The sequence below is a fragment of the Pogona vitticeps genome, chromosome 1 (assembly GCF_051106095.1).
Source record: "Pogona vitticeps strain Pit_001003342236 chromosome 1, PviZW2.1, whole genome shotgun sequence".
Classification (NCBI taxonomy): domain Eukaryota; kingdom Metazoa; phylum Chordata; class Lepidosauria; order Squamata; family Agamidae; genus Pogona; species Pogona vitticeps.
The window spans coordinates 123349654-123371752 of record NC_135783.1 but is presented as its reverse complement, the minus strand read 5'-3'; the positions used below and the strand labels follow the sequence as shown (position 1 = coordinate 123371752).

At 40.5% G+C, this 22099-nt stretch overlaps 1 protein-coding gene across 6 annotated transcripts in view; it reads right to left on the bottom strand.

The window, feature by feature from the left end:
• The window catches only part of HMGCLL1 (3-hydroxy-3-methylglutaryl-CoA lyase like 1), a 90301-nt gene that overhangs the window by 55261 nt on the left and 12941 nt on the right, over nucleotides 1–22099 (bottom strand). For 4 of the 6 annotated variants that reach the window (XM_020781799.3, XM_073000374.2, XM_073000391.2 and 1 more), the window contains exons 2-4: nucleotides 8090–8167; nucleotides 4000–4107; nucleotides 463–558 (exon numbers count right to left, since the gene is read on the bottom strand). In XM_020781799.3, the coding sequence (XP_020637458.3) occupies nucleotides 463–558; nucleotides 4000–4107; nucleotides 8090–8167 (282 nt within the window). The remainder of the gene's footprint in view (nucleotides 1–462; nucleotides 559–3999; nucleotides 4108–8089; nucleotides 8168–22099) is intronic. The other 2 variants (XM_078386414.1, XM_073000381.2) reach the window with 1 other exon arrangement.

The window sequence follows — 22099 nt, the reverse complement described above, 5'->3', positions numbered from 1 at the left end:
TGGTTTTACCTTTTCTCACCCTGCAATTCATCCTTCTCAAAATTTCCATTCCACTGAATCTAACTGGGGGCACAGGAGGCAGAATCCTATCCCAAATCAAGGCTGTGGTATGTTTTGAGTCTCAACATCTGGAGCCAGATTGGGTGAACGAAGAAAACGATCTGGTGGATGCACTCATACAGTACATCTCTCCAATGAGACACCTCACTTGAGGGCTGGCCTCCAATGGAGAAACTGCCAGAGACAGAGTTACATCCAGAGAGCTTGCCAGGTGCACGCGGAGGGCCTTCATCATGGGCATGCTACACCTTCTGCCCACTTCACTCTGACCCCTCCACTCTCAACTGGCCTTCAGCATCGGTTAGCATTGCTCTCTAAGTGGCATTACATGCCAGTTGTGAGGAATACTTCACAGCAACTAGGGCTTAGTTGGCAGAGGCATAGAATGTGCAGCATACGTACAGCAGAATAGAAACCATGAAGATTAGGAGTAAGTACCGGGTAGCGGACTCCAGGATACTGCTCTATTCCTCTCATTACTTCTGTGTGATCTGCCATCTTAAAGACAAAATACAGTTTTAATTTCCTAAGATCATATGATAGTATCAGAAATTTAGCTAATGGTTATTAACAGAAAAATGCAGAAAGAGGCAAATTTAGTTTATACAAACGTTTAAGCAAGAAAAAAACTCAATGCCGATGCAACGAATACTACAGTATATTTGACTCAGAGAAAACAAGTGCCAGATGAGAGTTACCATCAGGGAGCCTCCAGACTTAATCGTTATTGAGCAATCAATGTGTTTCATTTAGGGAATTGTACAGAGACCAGACAACATTCCCTTCTAAGTGCTACCCTTCTGTCTCTTCCCATCCCTTCTTGAATCTTTTTCGTAAGCACAGACATCCATTAAGGACAGAGAGATAGAACTGCCATTAATGCTGTCCTTTTTTCCATTTCAAAACCATTACATTTGGAGCAGGAAATATGACGCATCAGCTGTTTTTAGAATTCTTTATTACTTAGCATCAGTAAGCAGTGAGGATAGATGAAACTATGCAAAACAATGCTTCATTACCCAGATAAATTTACTTATTTCATCACTAGGGACATTGGACTGGATTCAGACTTAATTTTACCTAAAGCAGACACAATGAAATCAGTGGGAAAAGCTGGTAATGAATAGCTACGATTCCATCCAGATATAAGCTTATGAATAATATGCTCATATATATGGCCAGTTGTCTAAATTCCTGATCCATCTGTGATCTGCACAAGTAGTAGTACAGTACTTCCTAACCTTGTGTCCCCAGACATTTTGCACTGCAACTCCCAGAAATCCTGGCCAGCACATCTGGTGGTGAAAGCTTCTGGGAGTTTTAATCCAAGAACATCTGGAGACCCAAGGTTGGGAACCACTGCAGTAGTATTTTTTCTGAAGTCGTGCAAGGAGATATTCAATATGGTTTTCACATGTTGCACATGCATGAACCAGCACAATACTATTGCTGGGCTAGTGTCCAAGCACAGGACCAAAGCACTGCTGCCCTGGCACAATCACACAGTTACACAGTCTAGCATGACAACAATGGCTGGGCCTTTCATTCTGCCAACCTTAAGCTGAATACTTCCGAAAAGTATATTTCCAGTCTGTGGATACTGTGTTTCCCCAAAAATAAGACAGGGTCTTATATTAATTTTTGCTCCAAAAATGCATTAGTGCTTATTTTCAGGGGATGTTTAATTTTACAGTCATGTCATCTTCGTCTGGTTGCTGCACAATGGTGGAGGGTGGGGTTTCACTTAACTGGGGATAAGGCTTATGAGCATCTTGAAAAATCATACTAGGGCTTACTTTCAGGTTAGGTAAAGGTAAAGTTTCCCCTTGACATTTAGTCCAGTCGTGTCCGACTCTAGGGCACGGTGCTCATCCCCATTTCCAAGCCGTAGAGCCAGCGTTTCTCCGTAGACAGTTTCTGTGGTCACATGGCCAGTGCGACTAGACACAGAACGCCGTTACCTTCCCACTGAGGTGGTCCCTATTTATCTACTTGCACTTGCAAGCTTTCAAACTGCTAGGTTGGCAGGACCTGGGGAAAGCAACAGGAGCTCACTCCGTCATATGAATTCAATCTTACGACTGCTGGTCTTCTGACCTTGCAGCACAGAGACTTCTGCGGTTTAACTCACAGCAGCAACACATCCCTTATTTTCAGATTAGGTCTTATTTTGGGGAAAACGGTATTATGTGTGGATATGCATTCATAACCTATATATTTGTTTTGTGTTCTATGAAGTTAATGTTATTAGATGGTTGGTACACACTAGATGGTTAGAGACAGCTTACATAGTAAAAATTAGACATCAATGACATGACAATGCTATGCTGCTTATGGGATTTTATAGTTCCAAAATCTTTAATCCTTAATTAAACTCAGAATGCTATCTATACTTCATAGACTGAGAAAAACCTTCCAGACTAAATAGCTAATGCAATGCTATCTCGATATGGCAACAGCCTACCTTCTTAACCCTTACAGCATAACTGAAAACAGAATTAACAGGCTAACCAGAAAGCACAATTCAAGCTCCATGAAATATAACCACTGCAAATAAGGTTTATTTGAATGTATTTGTCTCCTTGGTATTTTTGTTGCAAGCAGAACCTTGTTTTAACAACTACTTTAACATTCTTCCAATTAACCTTCAAAGTGCAATAAGATACTTAGGCAATAAGTATTTCAATGGCACTTGTTTATCATTCTTGGCCATTTCAATTATAGGTGTGGGATCCTGTTTTATATGGCACCTTGCTACTGCAGAAATTTCACTTCTTCTGGCTGTTTTTAGTCAGAAAATCTGTGCCAAACAAAACATTAGTAAGGAAATGGTAAAGGAGCTTAAAAATACTTTCAAGAAAGAAAAGGGAGGAATGGAAACAGAGAATGAGAGAACAAATGATGGAAACACAACTAACTATGCTATTCCCATGACCTAAGAAAATAAGTATTAGGAAGACATGATCAAAAGTGCACTCCATTTTCAAGTAACATGGCCTTAGCGTATAAAGAGAAGTTCCTCCAAACATCAGCTAAGCCATTAAAACAAAACATTCAGACTTGAAATGAGAATGAAAAATAGATTGTTCTCCATTTCCCCCTGCTTCTGACAAGCTCAGTTTAAAAGTCTTCACAGGAAATAATTAAAAACATTTTTTTAAAAACTGGGGGTGAGAATGAAAAGGGTGATATAAGCATTAAATATCAGTTTTTATTAGAAGGAACAGCTTTGGCACAACTGTCAAAACACAATGTTACAGAACACAATTTTCTGCAAGATTTCCAAACTCAGATTTTAGGAAAACATGGAACATGTAAGCTGGTGGTACCCAAAATATGATGTATATTGCTCCACTCTGTGGGGCCAAAATGCATGCTATCCATGAGTGCATAATTCATCTACAATGTTCCCAAATTACTGTTGTGGGATGGTATACATCAGGGGTGTCCAACCTTTCACCTTCCCTGGGCCACATTAGAAGATGGAAATATGGTTTGGGCCGCACATACATTTGGTTTGGGCCGCATGGGGGGGCAGCCCTAGCCGTCCTCCGCAGCTTCGACTCCGGTGGCTTTATGGGGCCGGGAGGGGATCCACCTATTGACGAGGACAGTGCAATGCAGTCACGCAGCTCCCCTGCCCTCCCACTCCTTCCTTCCTTCCTTCCCTCTGTCCCCCTCTACTGTTGTGACATGCCCCAGCCACATTCTGGCTGCAAGCGCCGGCAGTGTAAATTGAAACTTTGAAATTTCTTTAAAAATAAAAAATTGCACTGGGCCGCATTATGAGCTGACCTGGGCCGCATGCGGCCCTCGGGCCACAGGTTGGACAAGCCTGGTATACATGATTTCATTTGGAGAATCATAGCATGGACAGAGGACTAGAATTAATTCTGGATCTTTCCAAGAATGGTTGGAACTGTCATTTCCTTTGCTTACCTGAGGTACCCATTTCGAGGAAACAAAACTTGTCACTTCTATGACAGGCAGCCCTGTTTTGGAAAGTCGATCAATTAATTCAATTTTGACTTCAGTAGGGACGATAGTCTATGAAAAGGGAAAGAAAAGAGCTTTTGTGGGTGATGTAAAGCATATCACAGGAAATCCACACATCTCTGCAAAAGGTATTTATAGCATTGTAACGTTTTTTTTTAAATTGCCAATGATATTTAAAATATAATGGTCATTATGTACTTTCTTAAGCAAAGGAAGACTTACATTATACAAGACAATAAGCTATCAGTTTTATACAGGTTTGCTATCTCTTCCCAGAATTCTGAAGAAACTACTTGATGCTAGTGATTAGTCAATATGATTCCCCCCCACTGCATATTCTAACAATTTCCATGATGTTTTGCTGTCTTACAAAAACAAAACAAAAGACAAGGACTTCATCTTAACAAACCAGTTGAGTTAAACAAAAATGGGAGAATCAATTTTTTTTATTTTAATAAAAAATTAAAATTACAAACCCATTAGGGCTGCACATAATAATACACAAAGCAATTTCTGGTAGTGCAATGCAGTTTACCTTAACCCATCCCCCTCATCTATGGCATGTCAGATGCTGCTTCTATAAACAGAAACCCTTCACTGGGGACAATCCTGGTTCTACAAAAGTTCTATTGATGCAACAGCACCACCTCTTTACACTGATTTCATCTGCCAGCAATGCTGCCATAATACCATCACCATGTCAGGAAAAGCATCACTGAAAAATCTGGCATAGTGCTGATGTAGTCCCATTCTAAAGATCCCCTTTCCTCATACAAACAAGGTGCATAGGATATGTTTCTGTGGGGTTATTTGACTCTCTCTCTCTCTCTCTCTCTCTCTCTCTCTCTCTCTCTCTCTCTCTCTCTCTCTGTGTTTGTGTGTGTGTGTGTGTGTACAAACCATAATCACAAAGAATGAGCCAACTGCATCAGGACTGTCACTGCCATTACTTCCCAGCAGTGATCAGCTGTGATTACCAGCCATGTGGTTATGCTGTGTGTACACACACACAGAGAGAGAGAGAGAGAGAGAGAGAGAGAGAGAGAGAGAGCGCAACTATGTGGAACAAGACCAAGGAGAAATAGCACTCATGTGGCTCAATGTTCCTGAGTAGGGGGGACTCGGATTTAGTATGGTCCTCTCAATGGATTGTAGGATAACATAAACTGTCATCATGCTTCTAAAGTCTTTTTCTCTTAAGGTAAGGTTGGCAACTATGTTTTCCATGTTTATCAGATCTACTTCATAATTATCAGACAAAAATGAGCAGTCATCCATATTCTCATTAAGAAGAAAGCTATTTCTTCTTCCTTCTTCCTCAACACACTACTATTTTGGTTGATCTTTTAAAAAAAAAGAAAAAGCAATAAAGACAAAGAAACTCTATTGTGGCATATAGGATATTAAAGACAAAGTAACAGAAAAGTAAACAAATGGCTACATCGAGGGAATGTGAAATGAAATCTGAAATAAATTACCTTAGTCTATATTTACTAGCAAAGGTGTATGTAGTTTTAGTAGGAGTGGAAACGTTATGAACATTATTGGGACGCCAGACCGACCATTTTAATATTTTAGAGGCTTAGTTTTACTATTTTAGTGGCTTAGCTTTGGTTGAATGAAATATTTAAGTTTTTATATTTTCTTTACCACATAAAGCTTTCAGGAGTTCAAAAGTGGTGTAGAAATATTTAAAATATATACAGTATGTGCTTTTTTAATGGTAGTCTCTTATATTGTTACAGCATTATTATATGCTTGATTTTTTATTTCTCCTGTGGTTAAAAAACACAGTGCTCAACCATCCACTAATGTCCAGTTGCCCATTGCACAAGTTCTCTTGCCCTGCTGACCACTGGAGAGTCGCAGTGGCAGCCATGAAGTGCATTCACACCAGCAACTGTCAAACATGCCACCAACTCCACCAGCATTGCTGCTGTTGCCACCACACTCTCCATCTGCCACCGTTCAGTGATCATCTAGACCAGTGGTTCTTAACCTTGGGTTACTCAAGTGTTTTTGAACTGCAACTCCCAGAAACCCCAGCCAGCACAGCTGGTGGTGAAGGCTTCTGGGAGTTGCAGTCCCAAGGTTAAGAACCACTGATCTAGACAAGATCAGTTCACTGCAGAGGAAAGCCTAATGTGATTTAAAATGGTACACATTGGGCACTGTATTTATTTATTTATTTATTTATTTATTTATTTATTTATTTATTTATTTATTTATTTATTTATTTATATGCCGCCCATCTAGACATAGTCTGCTCTGGGCGGCTCACAACATATACAATAAAAACAATTTAAAATATTCACAGTTTTACATAGTTAAAAACAAGGCAATATAAGATATAACAATTAATTTAAAGTAAACAGTTCCAAGATGGCATAGATCAAAAGGAAAAAAAATTAATAAAAAAATTAAAACACAGTAAGGCTTGTGTCATATGAAGTGACAACGCTGCTTTGCATTCCACCCATCCGTTCCCCCCCCCCCCGGGATGTATAGTCGTGGCCAAGGCAACCTTGGGGTCTGGATCACAATTCCCACAATACTCTTCTATTGGCCATGCTGTCAGGGACAGATGGATGTTGTCCTAATGCCTGGAATGTGTCAGGCTACCTATCCCTGTTCTAGAAGATGAACATTATTCAGTTTCTCAACTATCTGATGCTCTTCTTGGTCCTATGCAGAGCCTTGTTTCCTGTTGCTTTTTCGTTGGAAGATCGGTATGAAAAGCTCTTAATCAGCATTGTGAATACCATCCTCCTGCTATCCCTCACCCCGCAATTTCATTATGGCTGCCAGGCCAACAACTTCCATTTCCCTGAGATTTCTGTGCCAAAAGCTTAGACCAGGAGGTGGTCCTTGTGTAACAATTGCAAAATAATATGGGGAGGTGGGGGTGGAATATGAGAACTGACTATACTATCACCTAAACAAATATTATGCTTGCAAAACTCATATGCTGAGGCAGGGAGTCCTGCAACTAGTTGGGAATGGAGAGGAGGTGGGCAGCCAGGCAGACAATAAAATAAAATGTTCTCTTTCGGCAGCACTGCTCACCCTGAGATTTGTCTCCTTGCCTGGAGACCTGAGGAAGGATAGCAACTCTGAGGCTTCAGCCAGTGCCCTGAGGTCTGGCAGCCCTAAATCTCAACAGCTGAAATCCTGTTGATTAGCATAGGGAAACACAACTAGAGCATGCCCACTGAACCAGTGAGAATTTGGTGAGTCAACCCCTCTCGAGGTTCCATTGATTCAATGGGGCCTATTTGTGACCTACTAAGTCAAGAAATGGGATTCCAGCCATTGGTATATGTGTTTTTTTCACTTGGATGTTTGAGTGAATTTACAACCTTCACATTTACCCACAAATTTCATGTGTTGTTCACATTCTAAATGCTACACATATTTAAACCAGCAAAGTCCATAATATCTGGAAAAAAACACAAAGAAACCAACATTGCCTCTGCTTGTTTTTATATTTTCAGGATGCCAGTTAGAGAACCTTCTGCAGTGGGGCAGAATACAAAGGCAGTTACTAACATATTTATCATTTATAATATATCTGCAAATTAATACAGAGAACCTTTGTTCCCAAGGGTCCCAATTAGCATTACTGCCATAAGAAATGATCTTGGGATAGGATTTGTTGCCCAGGAGTGCTACACCTCAAAGCACTGAAGAAAGGAGAATCACTGTCCTTTTCTTTGTTAGTTTTCAGGCACAATGCTATTCACACATTTTTATTTGTGAGCAAGGAATGTTGGGGAAGTTGCTGCTCTTCTCAGTTCTATTTTATTTTTCAATCCCACCCCCCAAGCCAAGTTTTTGTCTAACTAATTCTCTGCAAAACACTGATGAAAAAGTTATCAGTTCTTAATACGGGGTTGGAAGCAGAGTATAAAAACCCAAAAGATATAAATGAACAAAAAGACTACAGTACCGTCGTCAGCAACCTCTCCTGTCTAGCTTTTATTGATATGATACTATCTGTCTCAGACAACTACAACCCTCATTGTTCAGTTACCTTTTCATTCTGCAATCCGTCTCTTGGACCAACTTCTACAATTTTTACAAATTCAGGAAATCCCCATGCAAGCAGTTCCTGGAACATAACACCAAAGATATGTTAAGACACAAAAGATCAGTCTTTAATTTGCTTCATGCAATATTTTCCTTTCCATGCACAAAAAGCAGTCCAGCAATGTGCAGGTGGCAACAAAAGAAAATTATCTTAGAATCTATATAGAGTTGAATCCAACCTACAGTACAACGAATACTCTCAATAGGCTTCCCACAGAATTCAGAATGAGTTACAGGATATCCCAAGCAGACAGCATTGCTTCAAAGAACTCAAGAATTCAACACTGCCCTTTTGAGAAATTAACTTTATATTCAGACTAATCAGCTGGACTGCAGCTGTTTACAAATCAAAGTTTACACAACCAAGGCCAGAGCTCAGAATTGCTTTGTGGGGTTCTTGTTTTGAACTATAACCCCTAAATTGGTCCTGACAAGGATTCTCGAAGTTGCAGTAACTTCTCCAAGGATTTTCCAGGGTTTGTGCTAAAACCTTTTCTCTTCAGGCTTGTCATCATTCACAACACTGAAGGGAGTCGGGCGGCTGCTCCCCTTTCCTTGTGTTCAGGAAACTATACTATGTAAGGCTGGAATGGGGATAGAGTTAGTTGTGGTCTTTCTACAAAAAATGCTCTTATGATCAATTTAGGCATAGATTATTATAAGAGAAGTAATTAAGTGGTTTAGGTATCTGGCTGTGGAGCCAGAAGTTGGGAGTTCCTCTGGGCCTCCTGTGAAGTTGAGCCAACCTATGTGGCCTTGGACAAGCTGCATAGTCCCAGGGCGCCCCCAGAAGAGAATGGAAAATCACATCTGAGTATTCTCTGCCTGGATAACCCTGGAAAAGGTCACCATAAGTCAGAATTAATTTGACAGCACATTATTGCTGCTGTTGTTGTTGTTAAGTAATTCGCAGCCAGTGGGCCAAGCTTGTTCACCAGCTACCTATCTACAGATAACAGAAAAGTACTGAGGATGAAAACACAAGTGTTCTTGTCAGTCAGCAAGCTTTGACTTTGATCATCAGCATGTTCATCTCCATGCTCGGCCCCCTTGCATTCCAGCAAAATTAATCGCTGATGTTACACAACACCATCGGCCAACTTGAGGCTGAGTCAAACAGAAGGAGAGGCATCAAAGAACGTACGATTTAAGATGTAACTAATTAACCAGGAACATTTTTAGTCAGATGTTTTTTCAAGCCTATATGACAAACTTACTAGTACGATTAATCTTTTAAAAGCCATTCACGATGTATAGCTGATAAAACTAAATTCAAGCACACCGTCACAGGCTTGCCATGGTCAGAGAATGGTGAAGGTAGGGCAGCGATTGGCAAGCATTGCAGCCCAGTCAAATTCCACGTCCCTTGAGGGAGTGAGTTACTCCAGCTGTTTAACTGGACTTTTCATTTCATAACCATCACCTTCATTTCATGAAATTCCGAGGAGAAAATTAAAGAGCCAATCAACTGGGCAAAGGCTTGTGCAGAGGGAACGAAAGTGTTACACAGACACCAAAGTAGAAGCTAGGGCCTCGTTTCTGTAGGAACAGATGCTGACTTGGAACCTCACAATGGACAGAGCTACCTGAAACATCCATCCATTGCTCAACCCATGGTGCCTCTCTTTTAATATGACAGGATGAATATCTCTAGAAATTGAAGGTAAATAAGTATCACAGAGCCAAGTTATCTTGCTGTTGTACCTACCCTTCACATTTGCTGACATGACCATCACCTATCACAAACTGATACGCACATTAAATTAAGTCCCTTCCAGTAACTTCCTCCAGTGATTGCTAAAGTACAGTATATATTCCAGTACATTTACTGTGCATTTATGTGATCACTGTAAAAAGAAATGGGAAACAGCTGTATAACATCTCTAATCACATGCAGCATCTGGCACACTAAACCTTTCTTGGACCAGGCTTGGCCCACACTTGCTGAGAGAATATAAACCTATTTAAATGTAGAGGAAAAACTTTCACATCTGTTGCTTAATCTCTTCCCAACCCCCACTCTTGAAAGTGCTTCTATTATACTGTAAATGGAAGACCTCCTTGCAAGGGCATACATTTGAGGCTTTCCATGATTATCAGATAATTGCTCTTACAAGACAAATGCCACATTCAAGGTAGGAACACATGTGTGACGGAAACAAGAAGATCTAAAGTGTGCTAAATATACTGTGCTTTAAATAGAATGCCTTCAAAATGTGCATTAAATTTATGCTGTCATTGTAATGTTCAACTTTCATGTACCAAATCTTGTAACAATGACTGATCACAGGCAATTTGACAGAACACACTACAAATCCTGCACATATAGGGAGTATGTTTTATGATATAATGAATAACATTTTTTTCTCTGTTTCTGATACATATGGGTAGACAGTGGCATAGAAGCTTTTAACGGCCACTCGGGTGATCTACCATTTTGCTTCCCTATATTATCTGTGAGTAGATCCACATTTTGCTATGGGGCATAGTTTTCATTAGTGGCAATTGTTTTGTGGTTGGGGAAATCTTGGGCAGGAGAGCATGGCTATTGCTTGGAAGATGAAGTCTGAAAAAAAAATTATATTAAACATTGGAAAGAGGGAGATTGATGTATTGCTGCGAGATGAAATCTGTTAATATAATGAATTAGAATTAATGAATTATTGACTTATATCATCAGTTTTTGAATAAGCAACGGGATTATGGAGAATGACACATGGATTGTTCTGTTGAAGTATTTGTTATTGGTATGTTTAAAAGATTGTGTTTGTTATTTTTTAATTTAATAACAAACATAAAACATAAACATGCAAACCTAAAGAAAAAAATTAATAACACAAGCTATCAAAAACAATTATACATAAAGTGCTCCCCCACTACTGGAACCATTTGGAAATACAACCCATTTTTCTCCCCTTTCTGGGGTCCCATTTCCCTTCCAAAATGGTATTGACTCTTGCACATCCTTTCCTCTTTATTAAATAAAAAAATCAATAAATTCTCCTCAAATACCTGTAAAACTATTTTCATTATCAGTCCCTTCCTTACGTTGATATTACACATTAATTTATTATTACCAGCTATACTCAAAACCTCTTTATATCATTTGTTTAATTGAAAATAATCTATTTTTCATATGATGGTTGTGTTGCCCAATATGGTACTTTTCCCCACAGGAACTTTAAAAAATTACACTACAATCATTCCTATAGGATTTGGTACTGAAGGAAAATACCCGAAGGCAAAATTAATAATTAATCAAGTTCCAAATGGATCTGCTCTCTGCATACGCATACTAGTGATGTCTTCCTTATACCATAGCTTGATGGCTTTTTTCTAAGGTCCATACATCTTAGTTTCTTTAAAAAGTGTGGTAGGCGGGGGACTGTACAAAGGACACCTTAGAGATGTAAACATTTCTCTGCTGCATCATTTGGAACAAAAATGGCTTACTGGAAATGAAGGGTGCAGTCTTGTACCTAGGACGACACCTCGTGGAACTCAGTTGCCAAATTCCAAAAAGCTGCAAGTGTAACAATGCATATATTTTTTTTGCAACTTTCTTGATGTCAGTCACACACTCAATAGTGTACTCCATCACACAGCCAGACAACTAATGTGTGCAAGACAGGAAGCCATCAAAATGCCTCCTACAGCTTATGCAATTGCCAGTACATGACTGCAAAATGCAACAGGTTCTGCCTAGAGATGTTTATTAATGTGTTGCTCTTTTACATAGTTTATTTTTTTAATGAAAGAAAATAGTCAGGGACAGGTCATAAAGTGTACCCTTTTCCTCCAAATACAGTACATACATATTTTAAAAGAATTAATAAAGGAGCAGCATTTTAGTCTGTAGTAAGCAGATGGAAAAGTTTTAGTATCTCTAAAATGTAATATTATTAAAACCATACAATGTGAGTATTGGAGAGGAAAGCAGTTATTTCTAAATGTGGTGTCAGGAAAAATCTTGACCAGACTCCATTTCTGGGCAGACTTAAACTTGTTGGATAAGTCCAACTGTGCTTGTGGTTTCTCAGAGCTGAGCAGTGTCTAGAATTGTTTTAGATTCTTTTGCATTGCCTTGAGAAATGCCTATGTGTGACCCACCCCTTATAAGCTTCTTGAAAGTTGAACCAAAGTTCTCATATAGAATGAGACTGAAGACTCTGAATGGTGTTTCTTCACCAGCCTCCATCCAAACAGTCACATCAAGAGGAATAATAATGAGATCACCTACTGTACAATATCGAAATTGCCTCCTGTAGAATTGGAGAAGTCACCGTATTTGGTCAGAGGGACCAATGGAACCAGTGAACTAAAAAGGTATAGCGGTTTCTTACCCAGTGACAAGAAGGATATAAAAGTGGGCCCACCCAAATAAGAGGAACATGGTGCTCACCCAAGTAACCCAAATAAAACAACCCATGTAAACTGGCTAAATATAAATTCTTTACAATAATTGTTTATTCTTACAAGACCATAAAGTGGGGTCTTGACTTGAGAACTTAATCCATATTGGAAGGCGGTTCTCAAGTCAAAAAGTTCTCAGGTCAAATCTGCATTTCCCATAGGAACACATTGAAGACCATTTGATCCGTATCTGCTCTTTTCCGTCCATAGAAACTAATGGGAAGCTGCTATTCCGCCTTCAACCACTAGAGGGGGATTTTTTTTTCTTAGGTCAAGAAAGGTTCAGGGAAGGCAGGGAAAAGACAGTCCAGGCAGTACAGTGCCAGGCAGTCTGAAGACTGTCTCCCAATCCACTCTCTAAACGCAGGGAGGAGTGAGGAAGCAGACAGGCACCCTTTTCATTGGCCAACAGTTAACTGAAAGTTCACATTTTGCACTTTCCCTGCCTCCCACGCGGGTTTTTTTCAGTTCTTAACTCAAATCTAAGTATGTAAGTCAAGTCAATATTTTCCTGTGAGAGTGGTTCTTAAGTCAAAATGTTCTTAACTCGAGCCGTTCTTAAGTCAAGACCCCACTGTATCAATTTAAATATTCGATCATTACAGAGTCCATTCAGGTCCAACAATTTAATCCTTCGGGAAGATGAGAGATAATTGCTCAAGCATGTGTGGCTCATGCTTTGGAAGACTTGGATCTGGAGGATTTTAAGTCCCTCACGTTCCTTTATATCATAATTTCCTGGGGGGGGGGAAAGCTTTTGTTCTTTAGTTGGTACTTTAAGAGGTCCAAGCTAACCTGGCTGCTTGCATGAAAAATAGGTTTCACTTTCGTTCTCACAGCTGAAGCTGTAGGTCTTTACCAGAAAAAGACTGAAAATATACAAATGCAAATTTATTTCCAAAGCAATCCCAAACAGTATCCCCTGGGTTATACATCTGATTGTATTGTATCTGGAAAACACTGTGGGATTGCTCCTCTTTTATCTCAGCTGGGAAGAAGCAGAATGAGTTTTCCTTTTTCCTCCAGAGGAAGGTACTTTTGGTAATTCCTTCCAAGAGAGTGGCAATAAATGTCCAGATGAACAAGAGACAGGGGCAGGAGAAATGTCTCGAAGATACAGTGTGCAAGTAAATCTTGGGTCACAATATAGTCCACCAAATCAAATACAAGAATAGGTGATCCTTTTATTGTCGTTGTTTAGTCGTGCCCGACTCGTAGTGACCCCATGGACCAGAGCACACCAGGCCCTCCTGTCTTCCACTGCCTCCCGGAGTTGGGTCAAATTCATGTTGGTTGCTTCGCAGACACTGTCCAACCATCTCGTCCTCTGTCGTCCCCTTCTACTCTTGCCTTCACACTTTGCCAACATCAGGGGCTTTTCCAGGGAGTCTTCTCTTCTCATGAGGAAGATCCCTTTATAGGTCACCAATAAAACATTAAAAAAATCATACATTAAGGGAGCTTTTGTGGATAAACGCCACTTCTTCACAGTAAGTACCAAAAGTCCAAAAGTTCATGGCAAGATGGTTTTGCCAGGAGGTTCCTCTTAGATGTAAAGTTCTTGGTGAGATGAATTTTGCCATATACGTATTTGTCTTAGATCAGGCAGGAAGTAGTAAGGTTGTTGTTTTAAAGTTGCGGCTGATGCAGTTGTGGGCTGGATTTCACACCCTAGTTTTTCAAACAAAGGGGCATAGTTCATGCACATACACACACACACACACACACACACACACACACACACACACACACACACACACCTCTCCACAAAATGAAATAGGAGTTCAATGGAATTTAAACCCAACCCTCTAGTTTTTATCTGCTACACTGGTTTTGAAATCCTGACTCCAGGTTCTCTCTTTTCATCTTATTTATTTATTTATTTATTTGATTTATACCCCGCCTATCTGGTCCGAAAGGACCACTCTAGGCGGCAAACAACCATAAAAATAATACAAGACAACGTAAATAGACAATTCTAAGAGATGAAAGCAATACATTAAATCACATAATACGTAAGACAAACAAAAAGAAAAAGAAGAGGGCGGTCAAGAGGTGTATGATGGAAAGGCCTGCCAGAACAACCATGTCTTTAATTGCTTCTTGAAGATACCCAGCAAGGGAGACCCGCGGATCACAGGAGGTAAGTTGTTCCAGAGGCGAGGAGCCACCGCCGAGAAGGCCTGATTTCTTGTCTTTTCCTTCTGGGCCTCCCTCGGCGTCAGGCTCCTCAGCCTCACCTCCTGGCTCGCATGAGTGACACGGGTAGATCTTGGTGGGAGTAGGCGTTCCGCCAAGTATCGAGGCCCTAAACCATTTAGGGCTTTATACGTGAGCATCAACACTTTGAAGTCGATGCGGAATCGGATGGGCAGCCAATGCAATGCGGCCAGAGTGGGTGAAATATGTTGGTATTTTTTCACACCACTGAGAAGTCTGGCCGCAGCATTCTGCACCACCTGTAGTTTCCGCAGCAGCCTCAAAGGAAGCCCCACGTAGAGCGCATTACAGTGGTCTAATCTCAAGATTACGAGCGAATGTACCAAGGTAGTGAGCGCCCCCACATCAAGGATTAATTGGATTGGTTTAAGCCTCACACCCCCAGCAACCTTTCTGGTGAAAACAGAGGGATTCACCTACCAATAAATGTTTATGAATGGAGGGAAAACTGTCCAGCATCTTGGACATCTTGGGCAAATATCTCTCTCTCTCTCTCTCTCTCTCTCTCTCGTCTCTCTCTCTCTCTCACACACACACACACACACACAAATAAAAAAATAAGGGCACAAAACCTAGATAACACTGAAATGAAAATATTAAATTAATTTAATCCATTATAAAACTAATATTTAACAAATTATAACTGACAAATTATTTCCAAGCTCTGGTCACAACATTCCAGTACCTGTTCCAGGCAGAATATCAATATGGAAAGGAAAAGCAAGAAGCTAGGAGCGGCAGCTTCCAAGTAGGGCAGCCCAATGTAAATTCATGTGTTCCATCAGTCTAGAGAGGACTGGAATAGGTACCTGTGGATGTTCTGTAACATCTCGCATTGTCCCATTCAACTGTGTTTGATCAATGAATATAGTTCCCTTGGCCTCCCCATAAACTGCTATTTTGAGATGCTACGGGGGCGGGGGGGAACGACACAGATTTTCAACACAGATGAAGAACCCTCGTATGTTTCCTGGCAAAGATACTGGAGTGGCTTGCCAGTTCCTGCTCCAGGTGAATTGCGTTTAGTCAGAACTCTCCACTATGACCTGTCCATCTCGGGTGTCCCTACACGGCATAGCCCATAGCGTCTCTGAGTTACTCAAGCCCCTTCGCCACGGCAAGGCAGCAATCTGTGAAGGAGATCCCATCTTTTACCTAGTCCCATTTTCTTTTCACTACAGTTGCCCTTCATCTAATAACAACAATTCTAGCTTAGGACAATTCTTTCCACACTATAGAGTGATCATAAGTGAGTTACCGTTTCCTTCCCGTTATAGCCATAGTATGCCCAAGATCACATAAGCTGGTTCTTCTCCTACAAGGCGCAATGGAGAATAACACCAATGCTTCATCTCACACTGAGCAATTTACTGTCTTCAAACAAATCACATTTTCTACCTATTCCTCAACAATATTGCAAGAAAAGGAGATAAGCCTGCAATATAATTAAACAAAAAGGAACAGGAAGAGAGTCAGCTGGCAATCCATTTCAGATATTTTTATTAATGCTGGAAGTCACAGATATCACACCACAGAAAATATCCTTCCAATAGCTAGAAACATCTGTACAGTTTTTCAAATGTAACACCCATCTGAGTTTGGGAAACCTGTGCCATTTGGCTTGCAAAAAAGGCAGGGGAAGAAAACTGAGCCAGGTTTGCAGTCTGAAGAAACAGAAACAGAGAGGAAGTGAAGAGGCTTTTTCAGGGAGCATGAACAAGCATAGAACACCTTAAGATGAAAGAATTCTCTTTAGGAATGCGAGGAGAGAGACGGACGATTTTCTGCCAGTTTGTTGGACTGCCTTTTTGCTTCCACTTGTGTCCTGCATTTGTAAATAAAAGAAACATCACGAAACCACCTGAAGTCTTCAGGCCTTCTCATCAACAGGAAATGATACCTTGCCATGTTGATACCTTGAATTTCTTGCCACTCAAGAGAATTAGAGAACATTACTAGTATGTATGCTGGACATACTAGTAACATAGGGTGAAAACAGCAGGGATTTCTTTTGTATCTTTTATTTACAGCTATACAGCTATTACGGTAGGTTATCTTTGCTAAAAAGCACAAAGTGGAAAAGCAAATTACAGTATGGAAACATCAAAGTACATGAACAGCAAGACCAAAATGCAAGATCATTATAGTCAGCCAGAACAGGAGAATTTTTATAGAAAAACTGTACACCAGGGGATTTAAAAGAAGAAGTCGTCTTAATCTCAAGTCTACAAAAGCTGCAAAAAGTTGTTGCCTGACGGGCTGTTCCATAGTTACATTAATACTCCTTTCTAAATTTGATCCAGCAATGATGCATGCCTGATCATTAAAGATAATGAGTGGTTACTGAATTAGATATTAGCTCTGTGAAGTGGTGAGTAGCACTAGAAGTAAATTGTGTGGAATACCAGCAAGGAAATGGTTTACATTAAAATCTAAGACCCTGGAGCATTTTTCCATTTAGCAGGTGTTGCTAAAGAAGAACAAACAACATGTTTCTAAAAACCCCAAGCAACCGAGGCCGAAAAGCATTACCAAGCCTTGAGATCTCGTCTGCCAGTATCTGCATGGAAACATTCCATTCCCCCTCACCTCAGGTTATAAACTGATGAAAACAGAAGTTTATAATAGAAAAATGTTACTAACCTTTAATCACAGAATTACAGACTTCTTAAATTTACCCCGAGTGTAAGCAAATCAAGCAAACAATCTGACACGCATATAACTACTAATAATTTCCCGGCATGATGGATCTGGAATTCAGTTATGTTAATGGAAGGCCTACTTTTCTTCTGGTTATGAAAATGCCACCCTCCTTGCTGCTTAACCCATAATTCAAGACAGCGAGTCCACTGCCACAGAGAGAACACAGTTAGCTTGTGGATCGTACATTTTCCCTGTGGATGGGTTTCAACAACAGCCCTATGAATGTTATGACTTAGGCCAGCGGCGGAGAACCTTTTTGGGCCCAAACTGGGGGGGGGGGGGCGACAAATGGCGGGCAGTGTGCCATGGCAGTGGCAGAACCGGAAGTAGCAGCAGAAGAGGGAATCCCGGGCACAGAGGTGCCTCAAGACCCCACTCCTGATCCGCCGCCAGCACCAGCTGCTCCAGATCCTGGCCCGCCGCCAGGAGGGGGGAGGCAGTAGCGATCTGGCAACTTATGGCTTGTGTGCCCACAGAAAGGGCTCTGCGTGCCAGATGTGGCACGCATGCCATAGGTTCACCATCGCTGACTTAGGCCATTGCCTTAAGCTAGATATATATCTCTAGATACAACAAGAAGTCTGTGCTTATGTGTCATGACTAAAAAAGTTGTAACTAGGTATCACGTTTTGATTTTGAACCCACCTATATGTCAATGTATAGCATGTTCTTACAAAATGCATCATACATGTATTCTCATCACTATATGGTGTACGAGCACAACCTCAAGAGTTGGCTTGTGCATCTGAAAAAGTCTCTGCACATGAAATGCCAGAACCAGAGTATTCCCATTCACACAAATGTAACCACTGGCCAATGGATGTGCTTTACACATCCAAGTGGAACGATTAAATGATGTGTAATCAAGCCACATATTAACATGTGGGAATCATCCATAAGGCAGGGTCGAGTCTGTCTGTCCTGGTGCTAGAGTACGTGCTGTAATTTCGCAAAAGCTAGAACTATCTTGACATTACAAAATGCAACAAGCAAACATGGGTAGATCAACATCAATCAGCCATCTCACAGGCTTGCAGAACATAAGAAGCTAAATTATACCAAGTAGAGACATTGTTTATTGTGTACACAGACTGGCAGTGGCACTCCAGATTACCTGGGGATACTGGGAATGAACAGATGTTCTGAACACAAACTAAGTGGTCTGCCACGAAGATACACCTTTCCAATAGACAAGAGTGGGCAACATGTGGCAACATATGGCAAGCTGAACACAGCCTCCTAGGATTCCATATGTAACCCTCCCAGTCTTCCCAACTCTACTTTGTGGGGGGGGGGAACATTTTTTTCAAGTTTTGAAACAAACTGGTTTGCAAAGTTCTTCTCAATGCCATTTAGAGGGCATTGAAAGAGCAATTTTTCCATGTTTTGAATAGTCTACAGCCTTGCCCCCCCCCCCCACAATTCTTTTAAAAAAGAACAATTTTGGCCACTAGAAGGCATAACGCACTTTCTCTAGTTTAAAACAAATACAGTGGACCCTCTACTTACGGAATTAATCCGTATTGGAACAGTGGCTGCAAGTCGTAAAGTCTGTAGGTCGAATCTCCATTGACCTACAATGCATTGAAAACCGATTAATCCCGTAACAGGCCGTTTTTGTTCCATTTTTGTTCCCTTTTGGGTTTTTTTCTGGCCTGCAAGTCGATTCTCCGGCTGCAAGTCGAATCTAAATTTTGTGGCCAGAGAAGTCTGTAACTCGAAAAGTCTGTAAGTCGAGCCGTCTGTAAGTCGAGGGTCCACTGTAAGGAAAAATAGGGGAAGGCTGGCTGGATAGCTCAGTGGTTTAGGTATCTGGCTGTAGAGCCAGAGGTTGGGAGTTCAATTCCCCCACTGTGAGTAGAGCCAGCCTGTGTGGCTGCACAGTCCCAGGATGCCCTGAGGAGATGGAACTGGTAAACCACTTCTGAGTATTCTCTACCTGGAAAACCCTGGAAAGGGTCACCATAAGTCAGAAGTGACTTAATGGCACACAATTATTATACTTGGGGAAATGCCACATTTTAATAGTTTTATGAATATGTACAGCTCTGTTTAAGTCAAAGAACCTAACTGTAGACCAAACGCCTTTCATTCGCATGATGAGGATGAAGTTGATGAGGATGATTTGCAGGAATGGGTATGGCCCTCCAAAGTCCAAGGATGGACATGTGTAGCTCCCAGAGCTTTGGAGGCAGCTCTCTCCTGCACCAGGTGAATTTGAAATGTCTTGGAGTAAGAGTGAATACAGGAGATGAGCAATCAAATAATCAGGTCAGAGCAAATAACGTGTATTTGGCCTATAACTGTTAAAGAGCACTACAGGTGCAGTAGTTGGACTACAGTGAACTGCAACACTAAAAAAATAAATGACATGTTGTTTTCATGAAGCTGTGATGTTGCACATATGGGCACAGGACTAGGGAAACAGAACCTGTTGGGAGTACATACATCCACACAAGAGAAAACAGATATTGAATACAACTACCTTGCATCTTTTCAAGTTTTCCTGTTAAAACATTTTATCTTCAAACTCTCCTTACTCAGAATCCATATAGCTGACCATTCAGATTATCCTCACAACGTCACCATGCATTCTACCACAGTTCTGCAAAGAATGTACAAGCACGTCTCCTAAATCAACTAGAAGCACAGACAAGCAACCAAGATATCCAAAACTGAACGCTGTAACCTCAAAGTCATTGGATTGTCTATATGGGATCTAACTGGGTAGCAATGTGAGGCAGAAATAATTATTTTCTCTTAGCATAGACCTTTGTTCTTATGTGCCATCAAGCCATTCTTGAATAACGACAACACTATGAAATAATACCATACGGAAGGGCCTATCATTAATAGCCTCATTCAGGTCTTGTGAACGAAAGGCAGTGGCTTTCTTTATTGAGTCAATATATCTCAAGGCAAGTCTACCTCTTTACCCTCTGCTTTTTGGAGAATGATTCTCTTTTTCAGGGAGCCTCATGCATTGAGATAAATCCTTGGAAATCACCACTGCAGTATGTTGGAAAGGAGGAGGAAGAAGAGGCAGCAAAAGTCCACATAAGATAAATACCAAAGTTAAATGATATCTGCGTAAGATAAATACTGAGAAGTGTGTAAGTTTGAGAGTGCAAAGTGAACAGACAGCAACTTCTGAGCCTAAGAATTCAAACATGAAGGAAAATATATGCCCATAAAATGCTTTGAAAGATCTGAGATTTTGAACAACCTAAAATTAAGGGCAGGCTTTTTTTTAAGTATATCTAAGATAAACAAACTGATTACTAGACATAATAATGGCCTCTAAAACCCATTAGAAGTGAATACTTCTGAAATAATAGACTGCTCCAAGGGATATTTCCCAATCTGAATAGTACTTAATTTGAAAAATTTAAAGTAATAAATTTCTCCAAGGACTGAAACTCATCAGGAATGTGTCGAATAAGGGGAAGCAGATTTTCCTGTGATGTTTTCAGGCTTATTTCTGTAACAGCTCTTCAGTGCGCCAAAGAAAATCATATGCAGATCTTTTTAAAGGCAGGTTCACACATTGTACTTTTAAAGTATATTTTAAATGTTTTAAGGCTACATTTAAAACATATGACAGATGTGTGCCGTAAGGGTAGATTTACCCGAGACTAAGGATTGGCTTTAGATTGCCATCATTTTTATTCTTGATGGCAAACCCAGATTTGCCATCTCCAGATCTGTGACATGGGCCTCCATCCCCAGAAATAAAGGACAAGAAAGAGCATCACATAAATACCTTTGCCTGCACATGGACATGTCTGTGGATGACTTTGAGTTTTAATTTTCACAGCTGTCTCCAGCACCAATTTCTTCTTTCTCACCCCCCAATGACACTGCTGCCACAGATCTCCCTCTGTTGATGTTTACTTACAGTAATTAGAGGAAAGGATGGTGACAAAACCAGAATAATTTGACAGTAAACTCACCTACTATTGGGTCTGGCCTTGCCCTCCCTTTTGCTGCCAGTGTAGAAATTGGATTAGCATTCGGGAGACTTGGCTTCAGACCCAATCTTCAAATCCTCAACATCACTGGGTGATCTTGGCCTAGTCACACTTTCTAAAACTGACCTACCTCAAAGAACTGTTATAAGACTGAATTGGGGGCAGACAACCATGTACAGTATGTTGCCTCAGGTTTACTGGAAGAAAGGCAGGACATTAATCTAAAAAAAAAAAAATGAATAAATAATTATATAAGCAAATAAATCTGCAAATAAATCAAACCTAAACTTTCACTAGAAGCTGTTAGTGACAAGAATTTAAGGAAAAGTGAAAGGAAAAATAAAGAAGAAGACCTAGCAAGAGATGGACTGACACAATAAGAAAAGCCACAACATTTAGTCTGCAATATCTGAATAGGGCTGTTAATGAAAATACTCTTTTGGAAGTCATTAATTCAAAGGGTCAGCAGAAATCAAAAGTGGCCAAACAATACATGGCACAAACAAATAAACAGGGTTGTTTGTCTGTTACTGAGAGCCACTATAATTTTCCTTAATAATTACACAGTCCGATAGGTTCGTGGAAGACTGTACCAGATTTTGAAGCGGTGAAGGAGACTGTGGCAGGAGAGGGATTACTAAATCAGT